This window comes from Anopheles arabiensis, chromosome 3, assembly GCF_016920715.1.
Source record: "Anopheles arabiensis isolate DONGOLA chromosome 3, AaraD3, whole genome shotgun sequence".
Taxonomy (NCBI): domain Eukaryota; kingdom Metazoa; phylum Arthropoda; class Insecta; order Diptera; family Culicidae; genus Anopheles; species Anopheles arabiensis.
In genome coordinates, this window is record NC_053518.1 from 47,708,503 (window position 1) to 47,731,094 (window position 22,592).

At 43.2% G+C, this 22,592-nt stretch overlaps 3 protein-coding genes across 8 annotated transcripts; 2 read left to right on the plus strand and 1 right to left on the minus strand.

Annotated features, from left to right (window-relative positions):
• The first annotated feature begins 386 nt into the window (after positions 1 to 386).
• LOC120904260 lies at positions 387 to 4,145 on the plus strand. Of its 2 annotated transcripts, XM_040314127.1 has the most exons (7): positions 387 to 1,166; positions 1,239 to 1,354; positions 1,447 to 1,546; positions 2,179 to 2,347; positions 2,428 to 2,685; positions 2,754 to 3,217; positions 3,281 to 4,145. In XM_040314127.1, the coding sequence occupies exons 1-6, from the start codon at positions 1,144 to 1,146 to the stop codon at positions 3,192 to 3,194; spliced, it is 1,107 nt and encodes a 368-aa protein (XP_040170061.1). In that variant the 5' UTR covers positions 387 to 1,143; the 3' UTR covers positions 3,195 to 3,217; positions 3,281 to 4,145. The 2 variants fall into 2 exon arrangements, with proteins under 2 accessions (XP_040170061.1, XP_040170060.1); XM_040314126.1 differs by having other exon boundaries at positions 2,754 to 4,094.
• LOC120904257 (protein rigor mortis) lies at positions 3,252 to 7,793 on the minus strand. Its single transcript, XM_040314118.1, has 10 exons — positions 7,493 to 7,793; positions 5,997 to 7,430; positions 5,564 to 5,922; positions 5,243 to 5,485; positions 4,893 to 5,177; positions 4,281 to 4,805; positions 4,064 to 4,214; positions 3,895 to 3,988; positions 3,658 to 3,821; positions 3,252 to 3,587 (listed from the first exon to the last, which is right to left on the minus strand). Exons 1-10 carry the CDS (start codon positions 7,669 to 7,671, stop codon positions 3,452 to 3,454), a joined length of 3,570 nt encoding a protein of 1,189 aa, XP_040170052.1. The 5' UTR covers positions 7,672 to 7,793; the 3' UTR covers positions 3,252 to 3,451.
• Positions 7,794 to 8,240: 447 nt separating this feature from the next.
• LOC120904258 (ATP-citrate synthase) lies at positions 8,241 to 21,952 on the plus strand. Of its 5 annotated transcripts, none has more exons than XM_040314120.1 (10): positions 8,241 to 8,373; positions 13,975 to 14,184; positions 15,216 to 15,401; positions 15,491 to 15,681; positions 15,759 to 16,420; positions 16,498 to 16,680; positions 17,738 to 17,936; positions 18,011 to 19,349; positions 19,433 to 19,668; positions 19,757 to 19,925. In XM_040314120.1, exons 2-10 carry the CDS (start codon positions 14,029 to 14,031, stop codon positions 19,923 to 19,925), a joined length of 3,321 nt encoding a protein of 1,106 aa, XP_040170054.1. In that variant the 5' UTR covers positions 8,241 to 8,373; positions 13,975 to 14,028. The 5 variants fall into 5 exon arrangements, with proteins under 5 accessions (XP_040170054.1, XP_040170053.1, XP_040170056.1 ...); XM_040314119.1 differs by lacking the exon at positions 8,241 to 8,373 and adding an exon at positions 12,200 to 12,357; XM_040314122.1 differs by lacking the exon at positions 8,241 to 8,373 and adding an exon at positions 12,200 to 12,357 and having other exon boundaries at positions 17,741 to 17,936.
• The last annotated feature ends 640 nt before the right edge of the window (positions 21,953 to 22,592 follow it).

Here is a 22,592-nt window from a genome sequence, read left to right on the forward strand (position 1 = left end):
AACGTGCGTACTTACACAATGAACGCACACAGTGTACCAGCGAGCGGTTGCATATCAAGCCGAGTGATTCCCCTTGGAGCGGGGCGCATGTTTTACTTACGGATCAGTTCAAGATCGAACTACTTTACCGCATCGTAATTTCATCTCGTTGCTTCTGCTAACACGGTGCGTATGATTGCATAAATATGTGTAATTAATTACCAATAATATTCAAGAGTGGAGAATATTCATGAAATTTTGTTTTTTTTTTTACTTTTCATCTAAGAACAGGTTATATTGATTTATTTAATTATGCACATAGTTATTTATATTTTTTTAATAATTTCACTAACTTCGTTTATTTATTTAATTTCTTTATTTTTATAGCTTTATTAAAGGTTTTTCAGGAGTTTCCATTATTTCGGAACACTTTCTTGAGCTTTTTCTTGTTGGAAATTAAATGTATATGAAGGGAAGTTGATTCTACGACACCCTTTTCGGAGAGGCACCTTAGTAATCCTGTTGGATTACCGAAAATTCACATAAATTTAATCAATAAATTATGCTGAGATTTTTCGTTTACTACCATTATTTTAAAAAGAATAAATAATAAATCGATTTTTTTTTCTATCTCTATTCAGCTAAATGTCCATTAAAAAGTATTATTTTCTCTAGCATCATATAAGAGCAGTAACCATTTTGTAGGAATGTTAGTAGAAGCACTGAATCAAAACAAACCTTATCTCTTGATAAGCGGCGGGAACTGCACACACAAAAAAACCATGCATACAATCGTCGACTGAGTTGTGTTTCACGCACACTGAACATAATTCATTTTCGCTTCTGAAGCTTAAAAATTTCAATATAAAATAATATTCACAATTCCTCAGGCGACATAATGGATTCATTTTACCTGGGATAGAAACACGGCCCACCATTTGGGAGAATTTGGCCAGTACGATTAAATGAGGCCCATCGACTGGTGGGTCTTATCAGTGTCCACAGACAAGCAGGCAGGCGGGCAGGCGAACGTGGAGTGCCGTTATCGATGTGTGTACCTTTTTGGGATGTATCAAACCTTCACCCAGTTACGGCACCTCGCCATGTTGCGGGCAGTCTCAGTCACCGTAAAGCGATGGACGGCGGTGACTGTGATCAGACGACATGATGAAAAGGAGTATTTGCAGGTAAAGCCAACAACCACCTAAGCAGTGCATGGAGTGCGCTCGCTTCTAAGACACGCCGTTTTTCGTTCTCAGGTTACCACTGTTTTGGAAAATCTATCTTCCAACGCTGGCTACGCTGATCGTGTACAATGAATATCTCATCCACATTTATCACAGCTTTCAGTGGGCTGAGCTGCAATGTGAAACAGGTTAGAGAACTAAGGAATAACACCGAATTGATACATAGTTGGAATAAATATCTTAACTTCGTTTATGTTTTTTTTTTCTTTTGTTGTTTCAGATAGCTGCATTAAGATGCTCCTGGTTGCTGATCCACAGATCCTGGGCAACACTTTCGACACGAAGCTCTACTGGCCGTTAGCAAATTTCGACTCGGATCGGTATGTATGAACGAATGGAATAATCTCATACAGTGTAGTTGAAGAAGTATAATGTAGTTAGTTCTGCTGACGTTACTAAACGCACTTAAGAAATCCCCAAACTACATGCTTCAAACCCACTCCAGGTGTTTGTTGAGTGTTTCTGAATGTGAGCTTTATCGCGCTTGTACATTGAACAGCAGTGAATCAGAAATCATCTTGCGTCGCCGGCGCTAGCTTGTAGGGACGAAATAAATTGACAGATCACGCGCCAATCGTGCGTGTGGGATCTCTAATCTTATCAGCAAACGGCTGAAGAATGACGGTGTTCAATTTGGCTTTTATTATTTCAACGATATTGGATAATTTCTTCGCATTGATAAATGATCAAGCTTGTGTGACAAGATAATACAGCATTATGACGAATTGTGAAAAACGTAAATAGTGAGGAAGAAAAAAAAGGAAGAAAGTGCAAAACATCTGTTATTTTGTTTGGGTTTGTTTTAGATTATAGCCTAGTCATTCGTTTAAAGATCGTGAAATTCTAGCATTATCAATAGAAAACTCATGTTAAGGGAAAGTGTCAAATAATCATAAATGTTCTACTAAGTGTAGTTAGTTTTAATATACATTCAATTAAATGTATTTTCAAGGCATTTAAAACGAACGTACAAAAGCGTGGTGCAACATGCAGCACCGGATGTTATCTGCTTTCTGGGTGATCTCATGGACGAAGGAAGCGTTGCTAACGATGATCAATTTGCCGCTTACTTTACCCGCTTTGTCAACATCTTCTCCCAACCGACTGCAAACACCATCATGGTACGTATGAGCTTATTTATCACCCAAATACGAGCCAATTTCGGGCCAGATAATTCGTTTGGTAACGCGCCGTTGCTCAGTTTTACATTCCAGGTGATAACGATATTGGAGGCGAAGGATTAGAAACAATTAAATCCGACCGAGTGCTCAGGTTTAAGCAATACTTTAACGAGCAGGACGAATTAACGATCGATCCAATGTTGCGCATCCTGAACGTAAATCGCATCAGCATGACACTTCCGATGAACAGTGCACCGAGCACCGAGGAACCGCAACCCTACACCGTGCTTTTGAGCCACATGCCAATACTAAGGTGGTCGGATCCTTTTACTTATAAGGTGAAACGCAACGCGGTTAGTTATCAAAGTGATATTTTTTACCATCATTTTGTTATTCCTTTTTCCAGGTTATTGACGATTTTCAGCCAAATGTGATTTTCTCCGCCCATGAACACAAATCCCGCCACGTTAAGACGCACCGTAATCAGCTGACCCAGGGTGCCCCTTTCGAACCACTCAACACAGAACGATCCAACCGGCACGAGGTAGTGGAGTTTGACTTAAACTATCTCAAAGATACGCGAGAGCTGTTGGAGTTTATCGTGCCCACCTGTTCGTACAGAATGGGCGAAATGAAGATAGGGTACGGTTACGCCATGTTCGATGGTGATAAGCTCCGGTACACCGTGCTGTGGACATCGCAGCGGTTCTATCAGCTTGCGGTGTACTCCATGATGCTTATACCGCTCAAACTGGTCTGTGGACAGCTCTGGTGTGGCGTGCTAAAACGGTACTGGTGCTGCTGCCGCAAACGAAATCGCAACTACTTACCGCTTCCGCTGGCATGAAACGGCGTGCGGAGGATCGCAAGGTAAAAAAACAATCCTAGTATTATTGCGGGAAAGTTCGACAATGAATTCAGTATTTATTTCAGCATTTAACTGTTCCATGAAATGGTGTTGAATGTGAATTAAAATGGATGTTATAGTAAGAAAATAAGGGGAATGAAAAGAAAACACCTACAACGTTTCCACAATGTTACAATCCTTAATTAGTTAGTTGATGGAATTTAATTTTCACTCAGTATACACATGAATGAGTTAAATCATTTCGCCTCAGCCTTGGGCGCCCCTTGTAGTTTTGCATTCAGCTCATCGATAGTGCGTTTGATGTCCTCGTTAATATCTCGACGCTTTGTCAGTACTTCGATCGCTTCCTTGTACTTTTTCACTCCAGTCCATCTAAAGAATCATATCGGCATTAGATATCGAATGCAGTGCGATCGACGCCTTACACATTAACAGTACTTACACTAATGCTGCCGCTTCGTAATTTCCAATGACGTCCAAATGATGTGCCCATTTGCTAGCCACCTGCTCCAGAATAGGATCATCGGGCATTTTCTGCAACCTGCAGATCACCCATGCTTCGCGGAAATACTTGGCATCGCAAAGCTCTTCGATGGATGAATCAACCTGTTAAGAAAAAGGGACAGTGTATGCAGTTCAACAACATTTACATAGCTAGTCAACAATTACTAACACTTACCTTATGGCTGGCTAGAAAATAGGGTACAGCTGCTAAAGGTTGCTGACCTTCGATCAACTGATAGGCATAAGCTTGACAGCATTGACGCCAAAACCTGAGTAATTTAGGTGGAAGAGTCGAGTGTCAGTGTACCTGGTAGTTTCTAGTAGTAAAGCGACGAGATACTCACATGTGCGAAACGTAGGGCGCTAATGCCAACATTTGAGGAGTCAGTTTCTTTTTAGTAATACATCCCAAAATTGTATCCTTCAGTTTATGCAGCAGTTGCGGTAACATTACCATTCCGATCGATGAGACGTCCGTGATGGTGTGCATTTTTGCTAAAACATTACAATTGGCCAATAATTTATTTCCGAAACTAATAGCCATACCAATCAAATGCTTACCCTCTTCCTCTATAAGTTGTTTCAGGTTTTGTTCGGTCGAGAAAAGCCTTTCGTTGTAGAACATTTTTTCGTCCGGCGCGCTCATTTCACTATCATTAACCGGTGGTTCAACGACTGGCTGCTTTTGTTCGATCGCTTTCGGTTTTATCAACCGGTTAAACTCTTCATCTAGCGATTCGTTATCACTGCCATTTTCGTCTTCATCCAATTTAGTTGGTTCCGGTTCCGGGTCCGGCGTATGTAGCAATTTAACGATACATTCTAATACATCTTTTACTTTGTTCGTTTCGCGATACGTAAGTGGCAATGTTGTCGCTAGGGTTGGTATTGGCATTGGCTTAACAACAGCGCCTTCCTTTAGTGTGACCTTTTTCACCTCATCCGTCAATTGATCGACGGCCTCATTTACAGACACAGCAGCGGGCTGCTTATTTCCTCGCCCACTCTTCTTTCCTGGCATTGTCTCTATCGGTTTGCTATCTTCAAGTGTAGCGAATTTGATTTTAGGATACTTTTTTGATGATGCTAAAATATTACATAATAATAAAATTGTTTAAAAAAATCGTTGCGCGGATCGATCGGATCCCTTTCAGGAAGCATTCCAAACTTTACCTTTAGGCACTTTGTCGTGTTGTTTAGTGTAATCGTATGATGAAAGTGGGATCCCTTTTCCGACGTAAAGTATTATGTTTTCATCCAGCGGTGAAAAGATGGCTCCATAAGCAAACGATTTTGTATAAAACACACTCAAACAGGTAGCTGAGAGAGCGTCCCAAATACGAATAGAGCAATCGTAGCTAGAGCTTAGAAGAAGCATCGTGTCTCCCCGATTCCATTTCACCTTACAAATTCCCTCCGTATGACCCTCAAGCGTAATAATTTCATTTTCTTGCTCACCTAAAAAAAAGTCAGTTGATTAACCGAAGCGAATTTACGGGAAATTAACCGTTAGTTCAACTCACCATCAAAACCGTCGCTCAAGTTGATCAAACGTATAGCATGGTCGTTAGAACCAACGGCAAGATAATTCTGCTTGTACTCCACCGAGCTGATGTACCGATTAGCAACTTTATGGCAGTACAATTGTTTAAGATTTTCATCCAAACCGGTGATATAGATGCTTCCCTGCTGAGTACCAATGAAGCACATCTTATCTGTCCCTGATATGTTTGAAACCTGGCCGAACTGCTTGCATCTGACGGGTTCTGAGAAACGCAACGTTTGCAATATTGTAGTTCTACTGAATTATTTGTCGAAAAAACATATAATCATCCAATGCTTACCATACTTATGAGCGCCTGACATGTGATAGTAAGCAAGTTCGTTTGTACCACACGCAAACAATACCAGTCTCCTTTCCTGTTTGTCGTTCGTTAAAAAACACCAATGCAAAGCATACACTTCTTTGTTGATGAAAGGTTTCATTATGACGGGGACGTTGCTCATGCTGCTCGTATCGAGCACTCCGACCCGCCCTTCGTTCGTGGCGAAGGCCAACTTATCCTCTTCCTCTGGATGCCAGGCCAGGAACATAACGAAACCACTAATTTTATTCGTAAATGGTTTGAAGGGAATATTGTCGGGCTGCAGACTGGCCAGGTTTAATTTTTCGATTCTCGGTGCAGCACTCGCGAGGGCAATACTGAAATGAGCAATGGTCAGTTTAGAATAAGAATATAGAATGCATTGCCTGTAGTTAGCTAAGTATTTACTTACACCATTGACTCGAGTGGATTTTCCACCACACAACGGTTTGTGGGAGTGATACAAGAGTAATCGACAACCACAGTCGCTTTACCAGATTCAGCCACTTCCAAGCAGCTTATCTTTCGATGGATCGAAGAGCACCACAAATACCGGCCATTGGTCTCCATCTTCGTAAGCCCTTTAGCGCGAATCACATGGAAAATTTTCTCCACTGGGTATGGCGCCAAGCTTTCCTTGGCCACTAGCTGCAGGCGATCGTTCTTGAACTTGAATTCTACCTTCCACTCAATCACCTGCCCATTTGAGGTGTTCGCAACGATGTGCGACTCATCCATCCACACAGCATTAGTGAACAAAGTATCACAAAGCCTTCCGTTGGTTTCGCACGGTATCACGATTTTGTCAATTGGAAGGCCAGTTTCGTAGTCCCAGAACCAGACGACATTTTCCCGACTTCCACTAACCAAAATTAGCTTGCTTTCAAACTCCTCTCGATCATCCAGCGGTTCTTCTTCGGCTTCTCGATCTTCATTATCGACTACCACGTAGTCGCGTAACTTTTCACAATCATCCAAGTCGTTTTCGTCGTCCGTATTGAAGTCTTCCTGTGCTAGAGTGGATTGTTCCCCGGCTTCGTCGTCCTCCTCTTCTTCTTCTTCTCTGCGATTTGCCGCTTTCAGGATATCTTCCTTCAGGTTTTCGCAAGCCTCAAGAAAGTTAAAACCTTCGACCGTTTTAGCCTTCTCTCGGAACTGATTCTGCTTATCATCCTTCGCCTCGCGGTCAATGATGGTGCCAAACTCTTCCTGGCTTTCATTGAAATCGTAAATGTCCAAGAAATCCGAATCGTCCGCAACGGGCACAGTCTTTTTTCGGGCCTGCTTTTTGGGCCTGTTTTGCACCGTTTTGGACGCACTGTCCGGTACGTTGCCACTTCCAGCTTCTGGATTGTTCTGGCGCTTCCTCCATACATTTCCCTTCAGAACTGGCACCGTCATACATTCTATGGAGACAATTTCCTTGTCGTGACTGCGCAAAGTATGTAGTATGGCCATTTTTTTAATAGAAAATATTTGTATCAGCCCATCCTTTAGCCCAGCGATAAACACGTCACGATCAACAGGTGAAGGTACGAGCGTAACGACGGTTTTATTGCGGAAAAAGTCCGGCATCGCCTTGTAGCTGTCCGCGAGCAAACAGTACACCACCAGATCAGAACGATCGCAAGAGATCACTTTTCCATGTGCAGAGAAACAAATCGCCGAAGTTACATCTTTGAACTGTTGCCTTGATGTTGGCGCTTTCGGTGCTGTTGGGTGACCGCGATGACCATGGACCGGCTGTCCCAAGTCGAGATCCCATACGTACAGAACGTTATACTCGTCCAACGTAGCAAACAAACGCTTAGCACTCCAATCCGGAGAACATGCCAGGGATTTTGTACTGTGGTAAAGCACGGAATTAGTAACCAAATATTGATGCCTAAAATCGACTCAAATACTTACAATCCATGCACATTGATTAGCTGAGTCTTGGGCAGGCAACCCGTATCCAGCGGCGGTATGTACACCACTTCGTAGCGCGAACAGTACAGGATGCCATTATCCGGGGTAGATATTAGGCTGTTTTGATGATACCATCGGTGAATGATCGGAGCAACAAATCCTTCCATGCTTGGCACCATCTTATGCACTGTATTACAATATTTTGGCGTGAAACTTGAGATTAAATGTTCCGTGCGTGGGTACCGGCTGTAAACAGTGTAATTTTGTAAGCCTTTTTGTAATAAAACCCGCGTCCGGTTCTGCTGTCAACATATGTGTCAAACTAATAGCTCAGAAAAGCCAATCGTCTAACCACAACGTAGCACTCGTAGAACCCATCGGACATACTCGTTAACATTGGTGCAAGCTAAACATTTGTTAAATTAAACCTACACATTATTGTACATTTCATACATTATAGCGTCACATTAAGCCAAGGTATAAACAATACAAGCTCTTTGACAAAAGAACAATCATTCTAAATTACAACTGGAAGTTTATGCATAAAACGTGACGCACGATTTATCAATTATATTAGATAAAATGAAAAATTCGCATGAACATGATTTGTTCGCTACCAATGAGCATGACTCGTCTTTTGTTTATTTTTTGTTACATCGTATTTGCATTTATAGAACAAAATTGTAAATGGTCTTTGGGTTGCTCACCCCTGAGCTACCTCGTTTGACATTTTGGCAAAATTTGATGTTGTTGACAAATCGTGGACGGTGAAAATTTGTGAGGCTGCATTTTCTTTCCAAAACTACTGTGCGTGAGTCAGATTGTGTGCGCTGAAACCGGACTTCGTTGCTGCAATATTGGACACATAGATATCCGCACAGGTATGTGAACAATCTCTTACCAGATTTTAGTTTTTACCCCGTTAGAAGAAACAACAGAAGCATTGCGTACAATGGTTGTTTCGCTGTGCAATGAAGAATGTTGTTTCGTCATGGAAAACATATGAAAGTATCGGCTTCGAAGGGAAACGCAATCGGATTTTGATATCCGGGAACACATCCGGGGAATTAGTGGGTGTTGTGCAATAGAATTGCCGACAGTGAAGTGGAAAGGACGTAGTTATAGATAACACAGTCCCTGTCTCAGAACGCTAACATATCCAAACGATTGTACGTTAGTTGCCGATAGCAGTGTCATGTAAATGCAGCTGTATTATATTGTGTTAAAGTTGTGTTACAGATGTAAAAGTGCGTGCAGAGAGAAATCGATACAGCGCGGTACGAATGCTGTCGCCTGCTGCCTGTGTACGTGTTTTTGTTGTGCGAAAAGAATGGTACGACGTCACCATTGATGCGGTCATTGGTTGCTTTGCCAAATTGGAATTATGAATGGAAAATGATTGGCTTTAAATTTTCGCACTAACCATTCGGCAAACCAGCGCCATCCGTCGCCGATGGTTGTGTAGCGAAATGATAAGACGAAACATTTCTGCATGTTAAGCATCTTGCGTGAACTTTCGCCGACGGACCATTTACGTTATCCATACACACATTTGTTCACCATCCGCGGCCGTCGGTCTAACAAACACGTCGTCCCGATTAGTGTTGCGGGCTTTTCTCGAAGGCATTGAATTGCAGTTGCTGGCTGTGCGGTGTGTAAGCGTTCGCTGCTATTTGCACGACGAAATGTATGGTAGAACGCGACTCGTCGTGGAATAAATTATCGACGCGTAAGTGCACAAGGTGCGACTGGAATGCGGGGATACGGGGATGAACGGCGATTGGATAAATGTATACGTGTTGTGCGCTACTGTGACCTATACAACGCAAAACTCTCTTATCAGTGTAGCAGTGGAGTACAAACAAAACACTCTACTTGAGATGGTCATATTGATATTGATTTTCGAAATATTGCGTTTTACACAGCTGTGTGGACTAATTTTTACTATTTGTAGGCAACAACAAAAAAAAAAAAATGCCTTACCAAGAGGCAGTCGAATGGAATGAAGGAAAGAGCGATTTTACTAATACACCTTTAGCTGCACGGGAGAGATGTGCGTGTAGAGAGTCGCAAAATATACGTCAGCAGGAACAGAACGGAGGAAGAGGTACAACATGATCGGGCAATGAATCCTAATGTTACTTTTGCCGGGTGAATTGGTTTGCTTGAGAAGAGCCGTTCCGGCGCTGGCAATCGAAACACGATAATGGTTCCCAAAATGTTTGATGCGAGCGCACATGGCAACGAGCAATAATCATCGTTGGCGGATTGAGTGTGACCGAAGCTAATGCACAGCGAGATGCATGTGTCTGGCTCATTAGTGAAGGAAGTGGAGTTGTTGTAAGGTGGGAAGACAGAGAGCAGGGGGTGGCGTGTTTATGTTGTCGTTTTGCTCGCTCCTTCACACGGCATATACCGGCAAACAGTGTGCGAGTGGAGAGCAAAATGCAGGCAACGCTTACTATGACGATGACGATGATGATGATTGCACAGATCGTACGAGATTGTCGAGAGGTGGTCTGATGTCGGCAATACGTATACAAGATATACAGCAGCGGTGATGGTAGTTGTGAGTTCACGCATGTTTATCATTGTATTTTGCAGCCAACTTTGCGGCATATTCGTATAGATCGTGGAAAACGTACGAAAATATCAAAAATAGGGTTTTGTTTGGCTTGGCACGGGATGATGTTAGGATGTCTGCACGCGACATGTGCACCGAAACCAAAATGGAATACCTTGACCTTGGCCATCAATTTTAGGACCTGGGAGAAATAATCAGGAGGAAACACCATAAGCTTTTCATTGTCAAGGTTATATCGATCGCGGTGAACATTGCCAAATCTATGTGGTGCTTTCTGAAATAGAACATTATTTTGACAACTAATATGGTTAGTAAAGCGTGGCACGGTTTCTCATATGAAAATGTATAACAAAGCCAACTGGTGAAAAATTGTAGGTGAAATCAGAACGTTGTAGCAGAAACCAACGGCTGCAAGAAAGATTAATCGGCAATTGACGGATGAAGCCATCTAAAAAGCTAGTTTAGTGAATTAGATGCACATCTGCCGTTCAAAGTCTTCACTGTGCCCATTAGTTTGGATTTCCTGGTCCCACCCATCTTTCACCCGCTCACTCAGGAAGGATCCCATCCCGCTTCCTTAAGGGTTGGTCCAGCGAGATTATGTAACTCTCTGTGTGATGATGACGTCAGTGTATGTTGGCTTACGATTCCTGCTGATTGACAGAGGGAAGAGATGACTTTGATTCTGATGAAAGTATTGATTTAAATTGCTTTTTTCTTTTTAAGAAAAATGTAACATGAAGATAGATGAGTTTCCGTAAGATTTAGTGTAAATGAAGCCTTACTTTTCATTTCAGAGCATTTACAAAATCACATTTCGTTACATTTCACGTAAGGAACTAGTCCACTTGCACAAAGTTTTTTTTTTTTGTTTTTGTAAAGTAACTTTCTTTCCATTGAATTTATGATTGAAGGATGATTGATCTAGAGGTCACAGGAAGGAGTGAAGCTCGCAACACGTTGATAGAGCAAAAAGCGTACTATACACACACAGTGGCCGTATGCTCTGGTTCCCGTAGCAACGGCTAGTTTTACAAATAAACAATTTAATGTGTGTATCGCCTGATGGTGCTGTGTTGCCTTGTAAAATGTAGAAAGGGAGGAATAATTCGTGTTAAATGTAACAATACCGCAATGCAACTGATCTCTCTTTAGCAAAGGGTTTTGCAATGCTGTTAATTAACATATGGAACCAGGATACAAAACAGCATGGTGTAATCGGGGTCTAGTTGCAAGAACAGGTTTTGAAAACAACCAGGATGTAAACCACTATTTCAAATGGTGTCCTCGATTCGTTGCTTGATAAAACCCCGAGCGAATTGTACACTTTATTCACAAAGGCAGTGAAAGTGAAGTAGAACAAAGAGTATATTTGCCAATAACCCGGAAAAGCTCCGCATTTGATCATTAAAACATACCCTTAAGGTAAATTGATTGTTCAATCTCATTTGTTTTAGTGGAATTTTGAAGGTGCACCCCTTCACCAGTTTGCAACTTGGCGATGGTGTGAAAACGCTACTGCTTTTAACCTGTCACTAGGTCAAATGCAGCATGCATGCATAAGAAACCGCCACAATCCGCCCTTGACAGTGTCCCGATCGTGCATGTTTTTTGCTCGCTCAGGTCACCGCTGCTTCTTCCCGTCGGCTGCACGGGTGTCCCCTATCAGTGACCGTCCGGTCCGGCACGGTCGGACGAAAGGCGGATGCAACAGCACATGACCAGCACCACTCACCGGTGGTGTGTAGTCTCCGCAACGAAACAACGAGGTGAAACCGTGGTGAACCATCAGCTGAGGAGATAAGAAATGGCCGGGAACGTAACGTTGCGAACGCGACCAGGCAGCCAAGCCGGTAAGGGCAAACCACACGTACGTACGCACACACACACACACACACATGTGCACAAGTCTCAGCGAATGACGCTGTGGAGGCAAACGGTTCGTATTGGTAGCAGGAGAAAAGCAAGGAAAGAAAAAAAAAGAACCACCCCTTGTACCGCGTCTCCCTGCGGGTCCCTGCCCTACCAAGCACGATGGGCCCGAAATCACGCTGTTTCGCGGCCGCCGATTTCGCGTTGAAACCCCGCCAGTCGGAATCCACTTGAAGGAGCCGAGCCGAACTCCACGGGGTTTAGTTGCGTTTGTGTCGTCGCCTCGAACGGATCGTTGTCTCTCGTAGCCGTCCAGCATAACCCAGGAGTGTGTGTTTGCTGCCCGTGACCGGTTTCGCTGCATTGTTGGCCCGTTTCTACTCGCGGTCACTCCCACAGCTGCGCTTAGGTGTGTAACCGTAACTTTTCGCTTCCGCGTGTGTGCCTTTACCAGAGTGGTTCGCGCTGAACCGCAAGCCCTGGCCACCGAGTGTTTGCATGAGTGTGTGTGTGTATGTGTATATGTGTGTGTATGCAGTGTGTATGTGTCCGGAGATTCCAACATTATACGAGTTTTGGTCGTGGTGTGTTTTCGGCTGGAAGAGAAAGTTGTTGCCTCCCAATTTTTTCGGTGGTGCATTTGTAGTGCGTTAATGGACGTTTCATCCACTTCCCTAGGAAACTAGCAATAATTAATGAATCCGGAGTTGCTGCGCTCCCAGCCAGCCAGTTCGCTGGTTGCAGGTTTTCTCTGCTTGAGTGGATTTTTTATGTAATAAATAATCAACCCAATCCCCGTTCCCCGTTAGCTTTTGGCCACACGGAATCTGTCTAATACTACAGTCGAGCACCGCGCGCACACACTTAACGCACACGGGCCTTCCAGTCTTATCACACTTATCAGCAGGATTATTTAGCCCTTGCTAATTTATGTGCCCCGATAGATGCAATAATGTTGTGTTACACCCTCACTTCACTCGGCATATTCAGTGGGCTGGTCTATCAGAGGTTGGAAGTTAATTTGATCGCCTATATAGTACCAATTGTCAATGTATCTATGCGCAACCCATTGATAGATAAATCCTTTCTAAATGGGGGCTTTTTTGCAATAAATAAGATTTTGCTTGCCTGATAAAGCTTGTCCCTGGCGTTCAATAAAGTTGTAATTAAAGTTTTGATTGTAGAAAACATTGGATTCTTGTTAGACGTGTTTAATACAGTTGGAATTGATTATAGTATACAAATTGTACCATTAAGGCTGTCTTGAACCATAGCGTTTTAGGCTAAGGCTAATGGAATTAGAAAGATGAGCGTTTTGTTTGAAATAAATTTCATCCTTTCTGCTATCTATTGCTGTTGTCTTCAGTGATGCTCCATCTCCCTCTCTCTCTCTCGGCAAAATCTGAACGGCGATAGGAATGTTGTAATCTTTATCTACTAGGTGCGACCCGCGACACGTCATGCGGACGGGGACAGTGTTGCTAACCGCTAAAGGTCCACCTGCTTTCGGTCAGTCAACCTCAACCAAGCCAGCCGACACAACAAACTACTCCTCATTACCAAACAGTCCGAGCGTGCTGGCAAACGGAGAAGGTCTTTCCATGGTTGTGTCATTAAGGGGAAAGCGAAAGCTGGGACGGCGTTTTTAAGCAACCACGCCACAGGTATTGTCTTGTCTGTGACTGGTATGTCGGGCTGGCTGGCTGGGTCGAAAGACGGGCCAGTTTGTTGCTACGAACCCAGGCTGCGCCCTCTGAAGCGCATTTGAGATGAGTGAATCGTTAAAAGGCCCATACGCACACGATGCATTCGGTGGGCATTGCAGCCCTATGGCATAACGGCTTTCGGAGTCGTTGATGTAATACGATTGGCGGGTTTAAATCAGCCCACACACAAACACACACACAAACACACAACAGTGTGAACACGTGGCGAATGCGAATGCGTTGTTTTGTCAGTCGTTGTAGGAATTCCGTGTGACTACTATTCTAATGATCTCTCCTATCTATTGGGACAATCTTGACAGATTTAAAAGATCAACTAACAAAAGAGGAACACACACAAGAGGTACAATAGCAAGATGTCCGCCAAAGCAATACGCGAAGCCACCGGTAAAGACATTATCAACCGTCAGCTGCAGGGCGATCATGGAGCGGCCAAGTGTCGGTTTGCAACCGTGACCGAAACTACACAATGGCAGCAGTTGGTGCAGGACAACCCGTGGCTGGAGACATCGGTAAGTGGCAAACAATCTATTCAATATATTCGTACATTAAGCTTCTTTCGCTATTCACCCAAGTGATGTGTAAAGATGCACTGATTTCGGAGGAAGGATAGTGTTTGTTTTTAGGTTTGGGATTTACTCAAACGTTATGAAACATCTAGAATCAACTATACTTATAGAAATGAATGTTAACGTTATCAATTGGTAATTTATAAATCTTACTAAATAGATCCCTACGGGTTGTGCAAAGTACGGCCAAGGTCAGGTGCTGAGATAATGCACTCTGCACAAACAATAAGCGGCTTGAGAGGATGATGTCTGCTTTGCCGTTAATTGTCGTTTGCCACGAAGAAACTTCGAGAATCTCGAGTTTTTGTTTCATGCAGCAAACTGAATTCCGTCATCAACCCGATTGCTTGTCCGTTTCTACTCCTAATACCTTTACATAAATTCATCAGGAGAAAAAAAGAAAGAAAAATATTGTAACTGACATACCTAACATATAGCGGTGATCAGCTTTTTGTGGGCACGGAATTACGTAAAATGGCTTTTTTCGTCACAGCCTGTGGATCTTTCGGCCGTTCGTAAAGGTGGTGACGTAAAAACTGGTGGCCGAAGGTGTAGTGTATCATCGAAGTGTTTGTATAGAGGCTTGGTGAATCGCGCGTCAATACGTAAATGTTAATCTTTGGCTGTGAGGTTGTATCTCCGAGAAACGACGTTAGACATTTAATGCTTCGTAATGTTGATGTTGCGATAAAAAATGTACCGAGTCTTGGGGTGCCATCTTTTCAAAGACTATATTCGTAGAGTTCTATTAAGAATACATTAGTCAGTCGTATAGTGTTCAAAACTGTGTTGTTTTACATAATGCTATACGAACTCTGTTTATCGGATAGTGAATATTTCGTTCAGTAAAACTTTTTAAATATAGTTGTCACTACAACTAGCAATTTTAACATTAAATATTGGAACTATATATCATGAATTGCTGTTAAAATGTAACATACTATTAATCTTTTCTTTTTCTTTTCTTTGTATAGCCTCTTGTGGTTAAGCCTGATCAACTGATCAAGCGACGTGGAAAGCTTGGACTGATTGCCGTGAACAAAAATCTAGCACAAGTAAAAACATGGGTCAACGAACGGATGGGCAAGGATCAGAAGATTGGCAATGCTACTGGCAAGCTGCGCAATTTTATCATTGAGCCCTTCGTACCCCACAAGGATGTAAGAAATGTTGATTTTTTCCAGCAAATAATAACGAACAATTGATTCTTTTTAATCATGCCTTCTAATCAACTCATTAATCTTTACAGAATGAGGAAGCGTACGTATGCATCTACTCTCATCGGACGGCAGACACAATTCTGTTCTATCACCAGGGCGGAGTTGATATCGGCGATGTGGACGCGAAAGCATTGAAATTGGAAGTACCAGTCGGTACTGATGTCACAATGGCCGAGATCGAAAAAGTGTTGCTGACCGAGATTTCTTCCGCTAAGAAAAAGTAAGAGTGATGAATGGTGCAAATTAATTGGCGCGGAAAGTAATAAATCTCCAATTTTATTGTTTTCCATTTACCAGGAGAGTTGCAAACTTTGTGTACAATCTGTACAAAATGTACGTGGATCTGTACTTTACTTACTTGGAGATTAATCCGCTGGTCGTGACGGACGACTCCATCTACATCCTTGATCTTGCCGCTAAGGTTGATGCAACTGCAGATTTCATCTGTCGGCCGAAATGGGGAGAGATCGATTATCCGCCACCGTTTGGACGTGATGCGTTCCCGGAGGAAGCGTACATTGCCGATTTGGATGCTAAGAGTGGTGCTTCGCTGAAGCTAACCATTCTCAATCGCAACGGTCGCATCTGGACGATGGTGGCTGGTGGTGGTGCTAGCGTTATCTATTCTGATACAATCTGCGACCTGGGAGGCGCTAGCGAGCTGGCCAACTACGGCGAATACAGTGGCGCTCCGTCAGAGCAGCAAACTTACGAGTACGCTAAGACCATTCTTAGTCTAATGACGAGCAGCCCGAAGCATCCGGACGGAAAGGTGCTGATCACCGGAGGTGGCATTGCTAACTTTACGAATGTGGCAGCAACGTTTAGCGGAATCATTACCGCTTTGCGTGACTACCAGCAGAAGCTGATCGAGCATAATGTGTCCATTTTCGTGCGCCGTGCTGGTCCGAACTATCAGGAGGGCTTGCGCAAGATGCGAGAGATCGGTAGCAGCTTGGGTAAGTTGAAGAGTGAAAGGTGTGGTGTGCGAGGTTTGGGTGTTGATTGGTTATTTTGTTATTTTATTTCACAACAGGCATTCCACTGTATGTGTTCGGTCCGGAAACGCATATGACGGCTATTTGCGGCATGGCACTGGGAAAGAAACCGATCGCAAAGAGCAACAATGTACACTTTGCTACCGCAAATTTTCTACTGCCGGGCGGCCAGCAGGGTGCTGAGTCGTCGAAGAAATCTTCCACCGCCAGTCAGGAAAATGGTAAGCTTTTCTTTGCCGTGTACATGACACAGTGAAACCCTCATCCTTCCTATGTATTTCCTATCAGCTCAGATCTTTTACTATTCATTTGTGTGCCATCGTGATGCTTTTGTGAATTAATCGTGCATATTTCCCTATTCGTTTCCACTGTACACGAAGCATCTGATGAACGATTGTGTAGCAATTCCTCCGCACAAGATAATACCATCCCTACAGTTATTGTAGAGCAAAACGTGCCACCTGCCCCACGTGGTAGAATGGCTGGTTTTTCTAAGCTATTGTTTAAAATATTGCTCCGTCCGTCATATACCACATCGAACGATGACGAAGATCGTTGCGGCAAAACCGGCCAAGGTGAGCGTTTGCTTTTTGAACAAACTTGTTAAACAAGTACGGGTCTATGTTGTAAAAAGGGTGTGTTATTGGTAAAATATGTATAAAGTGCGTGTACGTGTTTCCATTTCCTCTACAGTGGAAATGATAAGGTTGCTTTAAGGTTTCTAGTTGAAGCTTCCCATGGTGTTAGTAGCACGCTGTTTAGCAAACCGTTTCTTGGCCGGATGCTATTATTTCCTTCGGTATATGAAAGAGACTGAACAATTGATGTAGTTGTAATCTTCAGGCTGTTTCGAATTTCTGATAAAAATATGAAAATACTTTCTCCTGTGTTTGTATTGTTCCACAATTACGCTTGCATACGTTTCATACACTATGATTCATTTATTTACACACAAATTGGTGTTTCCCAGTGGCGCTTTGGTGCGTGTGCAGCTTTCGTTATAATTTTCCATCCCACTATCATTAGCCGTATCAAATCCGACCTTTCTGAAAATTCACATAATCCCATACTGTTTTCCTATTTTTTCTTTTCATTTTCTCCCCGCACGTCATCACGCATTGTGTGTTTGTGTTCATGGTTTATGTTTGCATCCTCGCCTGCTTCCGATGATCAAACACCTTCCATACATAATCCCGTTCACCGTATCCCTACGTACGTTCATAATGCGGTCTGTACTTGCCGTACCACCATCACACTTTAATCGATAAACGCATGTAGCAGCTAGTAGTGGCGTTAGCAAGAAAATTACCTCACCCGCTACTTCCCCGGTAGGCGAAGCTGGTGCAGCCCGCAGCTCTCCAACGGAGATCGGGTCGAATGCGTACCGTCAGATGTTTAGCAATCGTACTAAGGCGATCGTTTGGGGCATGCAAACCCGTGCGGTTCAGTCAATGCTAGATTTCGACTTCATCTGCAGGTGAGCAAACGCGAAAAGGGGTTCAATGAATCGAATGACGATACTAACCAAAGCAAATGTTAATTTTATTACAGCCGCGATGAACCTTCCGTAGTGGCTATGGTGTACCCATTCACCGGATACCATAGACAGAAGTTCTACTGGGGTCACAAGGAAGTGCTGATTCCGGTGTATTCCAAGATGTCGGAAGCAATCAACAAGCACAAGGAAGCGGACGTGCTGGTAAACTTTGCATCGCTCCGGTCGGCCTACGACAGCTCGGTCGAGGTGCTGGACTATCCGCAGATCCGCACGATTGCCATCATTGCCGAGGGTATTCCGGAGAATCTTACTCGCAAGCTGAACATGGCTGCCCGTGAACGAAACGTTGCAATCATCGGTCCGGCGACGGTCGGTGGCGTCAAGCCGGGATGTTTCAAGATCGGCAACACGGGCGGTATGCTCGACAACATCATACATTCCAAGCTGTATCGCGCTGGCAGTGTTGCGTACGTGTCTCGCTCGGGCGGTATGTCGAACGAGCTGAACAACATTCTTTCGCTGACGACGGACGGAGTTTACGAAGGCGTGGCAATCGGGGGCGACCGTTATCCGGGCACTACCTTCATGGATCACATCATGCGATACCAGGCAGATCCGGCTGCCAAGATGATCGTACTGCTGGGAGAGGTTGGCGGTGTGGAGGAGTACGAAGTGTGCGAAGCGCTGAAGGACGGCCGCATCACCAAGCCGCTGATTGCCTGGTGCATTGGAACGTGTGCGGGAATGTTCACCTCTGAGGTGCAGTTCGGGCATGCGGGATCTTGCGCCAACTCGGACCGTGAAACAGCATCGGCTAAAAACAAGGCTCTTGCCGAAGCCGGCGCTCATGTGCCTGCATCGTTCGATGCTTTCGGTGATATGATTGGATCCGTGTACGAGAGCATGGTGAAGGAGGGACTTATTGTACCTGCGGAGGAAGTACCGCCCCCAACCGTGCCGATGGATTACTCGTGGGCTCGCGAGCTTGGTTTGATCCGTAAGCCGGCCTCGTTCATGACGTCCATCTGTGACGAGAGAGGACAGGAGCTGCTTTACGCCGGTATGCCGATCAGCGATGTGCTGCAAAAGAACGTAGGAATCGGTGGCGTTGTGTCGCTGCTTTGGTTCCAGCGCTGTCTGCCACCGTATGTGTGCAAATTCTTCGAAATGTGCTTGATGGTCACGGCTGACCATGGACCAGCCGTGTCCGGTGCACACAACACGATCGTATGTGCACGAGCTGGCAAGGATTTGGTGTCATCTGTAGTGAGCGGTTTGCTCACGATCGGTGATCGGTTCGGTGGTGCGCTTGATGGTGCAGCCAAGCAATTCTCCGAAGCATACGATTCCAATCTTCATCCGATGGAGTTTGTAAACTCCATGCGCAAGAAGGTAAGTGAAGAAGGATGGAGAAAGGGGTACCGTGTTTTGCACTGCAGCTCTCAATACGATAATAAAATCTGCCTTTTTCCTAGGGTCAACTGATCATGGGTATTGGTCATCGAGTGAAATCGATCAACAATCCGGATGTTCGAGTAAAGATCATCAAAGAGTTTGTAATGCAAAACTTCCCAGCTTACCCGTTGCTGGAATACGCGCTTGAGGTGGAGAAAATTACCACCAGCAAGAAACCGAATCTAATTTTGAACGTCGATGGAGTCATTGCAACATCCTTTGTCGATATGCTAAGGAACTGCGGTTCATTCACAAGGTATGTTTTGAGCATGTGCTATGTTAACCCCTCAATTCAGTACATATAGTTTACCATACTTTACTATTATTTATTCTATCATTAACAGCGAGGAAGCCCAGGAATACATCAACATCGGTGCGATTAATTCCTTGTTCGTGTTGGGTCGCAGCATCGGTTTCATCGGACATTACATGGATCAGAAGCGCTTGAAGCAGGGTCTCTACCGTCATCCATGGGACGACATTTCGTACGTTCTACCTGAGCAGTACAACTAAAACCCGCCCTCTGCCGGGATTCGTCGGGCATCAGGGAAGAGACTTTACAAACATTCATTAGCACAATACGACACAAAACGCAACCGTTTCGTTCGGACCAGAGAGAGAGAGAGAGATCGAGCGCGCAGAAAAGTGAAAATTTCAAATGTCGTCAAGAGGGTGGTAATTCAAGTAAGCAAGCAAGCGACAAGAAAACCAGATAGCGATCGGAAAGAATCGAAAACAAACAAAACCAATCTACACAACTTGAGCAGCTTTTGCACATGCTGCGTTCTTTCCATTTTCTCCCCCCCCCTCCTTATTGGTAACTAGTTTTACAAGAATCTCTTCTTTTCCTTTGGCGTATAGTGTAAGACGTTCAGATTCGTCATGTTCTGTTTTGTGGCTGTTGAGCTACTAATTTTACATTCTCAACAAACAGTGCATTTATGCAAGTAAAAGTTGCTCTGTGTAATTTGTAACTTATTACTACTATCAACTACAATTCGTCGATTCTGTTAAACAATGGACGATCATCATTTTTTAAAAGGTTGGTCCTAACCTAGGCCCCCCCGCCTATGCAGAGAAAGAAAGTGTTATTTTGGCAGACACAATATTTGCTACCCATCAATGCAAATCAGGGCAAATCTTACTGGGGTGGAAGTAGGAACGATGTGTTCGAAACAAACGCAAGCAGTGAAAGCGAAATGAAACTTACTTTTAATTGCTTTCGTTGTTCATTAGATTCCAATGCTTTTTTTCTTCTTCCTCTTCTTTCCATTTTTGGTTTCTTGATTTTTATTAACTACATCAAAAGTGAGTGTACAAGGCATATAAATAACGACGCTATATTCCATGAATATCATAGCAAAAGGTGGCACTGAAGTGAGAGGCAGGCATATTTGCAATTTGGCCAGATGCGGGAGGAGACGACGAGCTCTAAATCTTATCATTTCTATTTAAAATTGTTGTTATTTTCTTTCCTGTAAAAGTCTTCATTGCGGTTTCTGTTGCTATTTATAAGTTTATGTGGATATGTTTCTTCTAATTTACTTGAATGGAAAAAAGATACATCAATAATAGTGACAAAATAACGATCTCTGTGTTCATTTGTGTTCATTTTTTCGTGTGTTGGTTTAGTTTAATGTGTTTGATTGTAATTTAGATGGTGTTTGTTCAAATTTGTTTGTTTCCACAGAAAATCCCGCGCCATCCCAATACGTAATTGTTTCCAAACATAACAAAACTGAATGGGATGAATGAAAGTTTTGTCCCAAAACGAATACAGGAAGGCAGGCAAATGTTGAAAATGAAATATGTATCAGTGTGGCGTTGTTGTAATCAGCTGCCGTTGTCCAATTTAGTAATAGAGCTCAAAAACCCGCACTGAATATATCATACGAACTATACAACAGAAGTGTGCTCTCAGCACTTGATTGACATACTGCGTTAAAGCACAGTACTCGAATTCGGAGCTCTTTGTTGGTAGTGGACGATGGTGGACATATAATGATAAAAAGTAAAATACTAAAAAACCAAAAACTGCACTATGCACTGGGTAGCCTGCACAGAATCTATTGAAACAACAATATTTTAGAGCTACTTTCGTTTGATATTTTGGAACCATCTTTGCATTTATGCATGACTGGCAAAGTTAAAGAGAGATCGCCGTTGACAGCGACATTGTTGAACATTACGAACATACTTGAACTATTGTATGATGCGGAAGCTAGCTTGCGAGAGTGTCGCTAATACAATCGTGAACGCTGCGCATGGTTATCTTTTGAAGGCATAATTACTTACGCTAACTGAAACTCTACCATTCCCTGGTTATGCTTGCCAAGACGATAAGCTTTAGAAGAGATGATGATGGTGAATCCTGCACAGGATCACCGCATCCACTGTTGGAAGGTGGACAACTATAAACTCAAACAAACACAGCACTGCACTGCACACTGTTCCTTCTACACAAGGCTGCACGCGCCAGCAGGAAGCTTGAAACACAGCTTGACTGACGGCGGAACGTAGTAATAAAAATGTGAAAAATACTGTATGTTGTTTGGATGATTTGCTTTGCCTTCATTTGAATATCACAGCGAGAAGAATGCACTCCATACGATCTAATGTTTTATTGTAATTTTGCTAGGAATTTTACAATAAAACTACTATTATTATCCGCTAGTTCTATCCACATCTCCTAGTGTAACTAAAGATGACGTTCACGCCAGTTCTCCTTAATCAACGTAACGTTTGTACGATCACTATTTTGTTCTTTCGGTTCTTTTTTTCTTTTATTAATCTTTGAAAACATGTTCGGATTTGAACGGATTAACTAAAGACCTCAAAAACATTAAAAAAAACTATCACCGTCGTTATTTAACAACATTCGAGGTTATACAAATATGGAGTTGTTGGGTCATATTGTTTTGTTTTAGGAAACAATGTTTAGAATCCTTCCCTGATATGGAATAATATGACCAGTGGAGTAAGCTCATCATGTCTCGCTATGAGCTTTGCGTAATTTATGGATGAAGGCTTAAAACTAATTGTTTTGTTTTTATTTTTAGATCGAGCTCATGAAGTGTTCTAAAACTTACTAAATTTATGTTACTGGAGTTGGTTTTATTTATGTTATGTACTGGTGCGGCCTTGATGTCTTTGTAAGGATTAAATAAATAAATAGCATAT

Bases quoted from the DNA above. Each gene is read 5' to 3' on its own strand.
- LOC120904257 (XM_040314118.1), bottom strand. From the start codon at position 7,671: ATGGTGCCAAGCATGGAAGGATTTGTTGCTCCGATCATTCACCGATGG. The intron at 5,178-5,242 runs GTGAGTTGAACT...ACTTTTTTTTAG, and splicing joins CTTGAGCGACGGTTTTGATG to GTGAGCAAGAAAATGAAATT. The intron at 3,588-3,657 runs GTAAGTACTGTT...ATGATTCTTTAG, and splicing joins TACGAAGCGGCAGCATTAGT to ATGGACTGGAGTGAAAAAGT.
- LOC120904260 (XM_040314127.1), top strand. From the start codon at position 1,144: ATGATGAAAAGGAGTATTTGCAG. The intron at 1,547-2,178 runs GTATGTATGAAC...TGTATTTTCAAG, and splicing joins GCAAATTTCGACTCGGATCG to GCATTTAAAACGAACGTACA. The intron at 2,686-2,753 runs GTGAAACGCAAC...TCCTTTTTCCAG, and splicing joins CGGATCCTTTTACTTATAAG to GTTATTGACGATTTTCAGCC.
- LOC120904258 (XM_040314120.1), top strand. From the start codon at position 14,029: ATGTCCGCCAAAGCAATACGCGAAGCCACCGGTAAAGACATTATCAAC. The intron at 15,682-15,758 runs GTAAGAGTGATG...TCCATTTACCAG, and splicing joins ATTTCTTCCGCTAAGAAAAA to GAGAGTTGCAAACTTTGTGT. The intron at 16,421-16,497 runs GTAAGTTGAAGA...ATTTCACAACAG, and splicing joins AGAGATCGGTAGCAGCTTGG to GCATTCCACTGTATGTGTTC.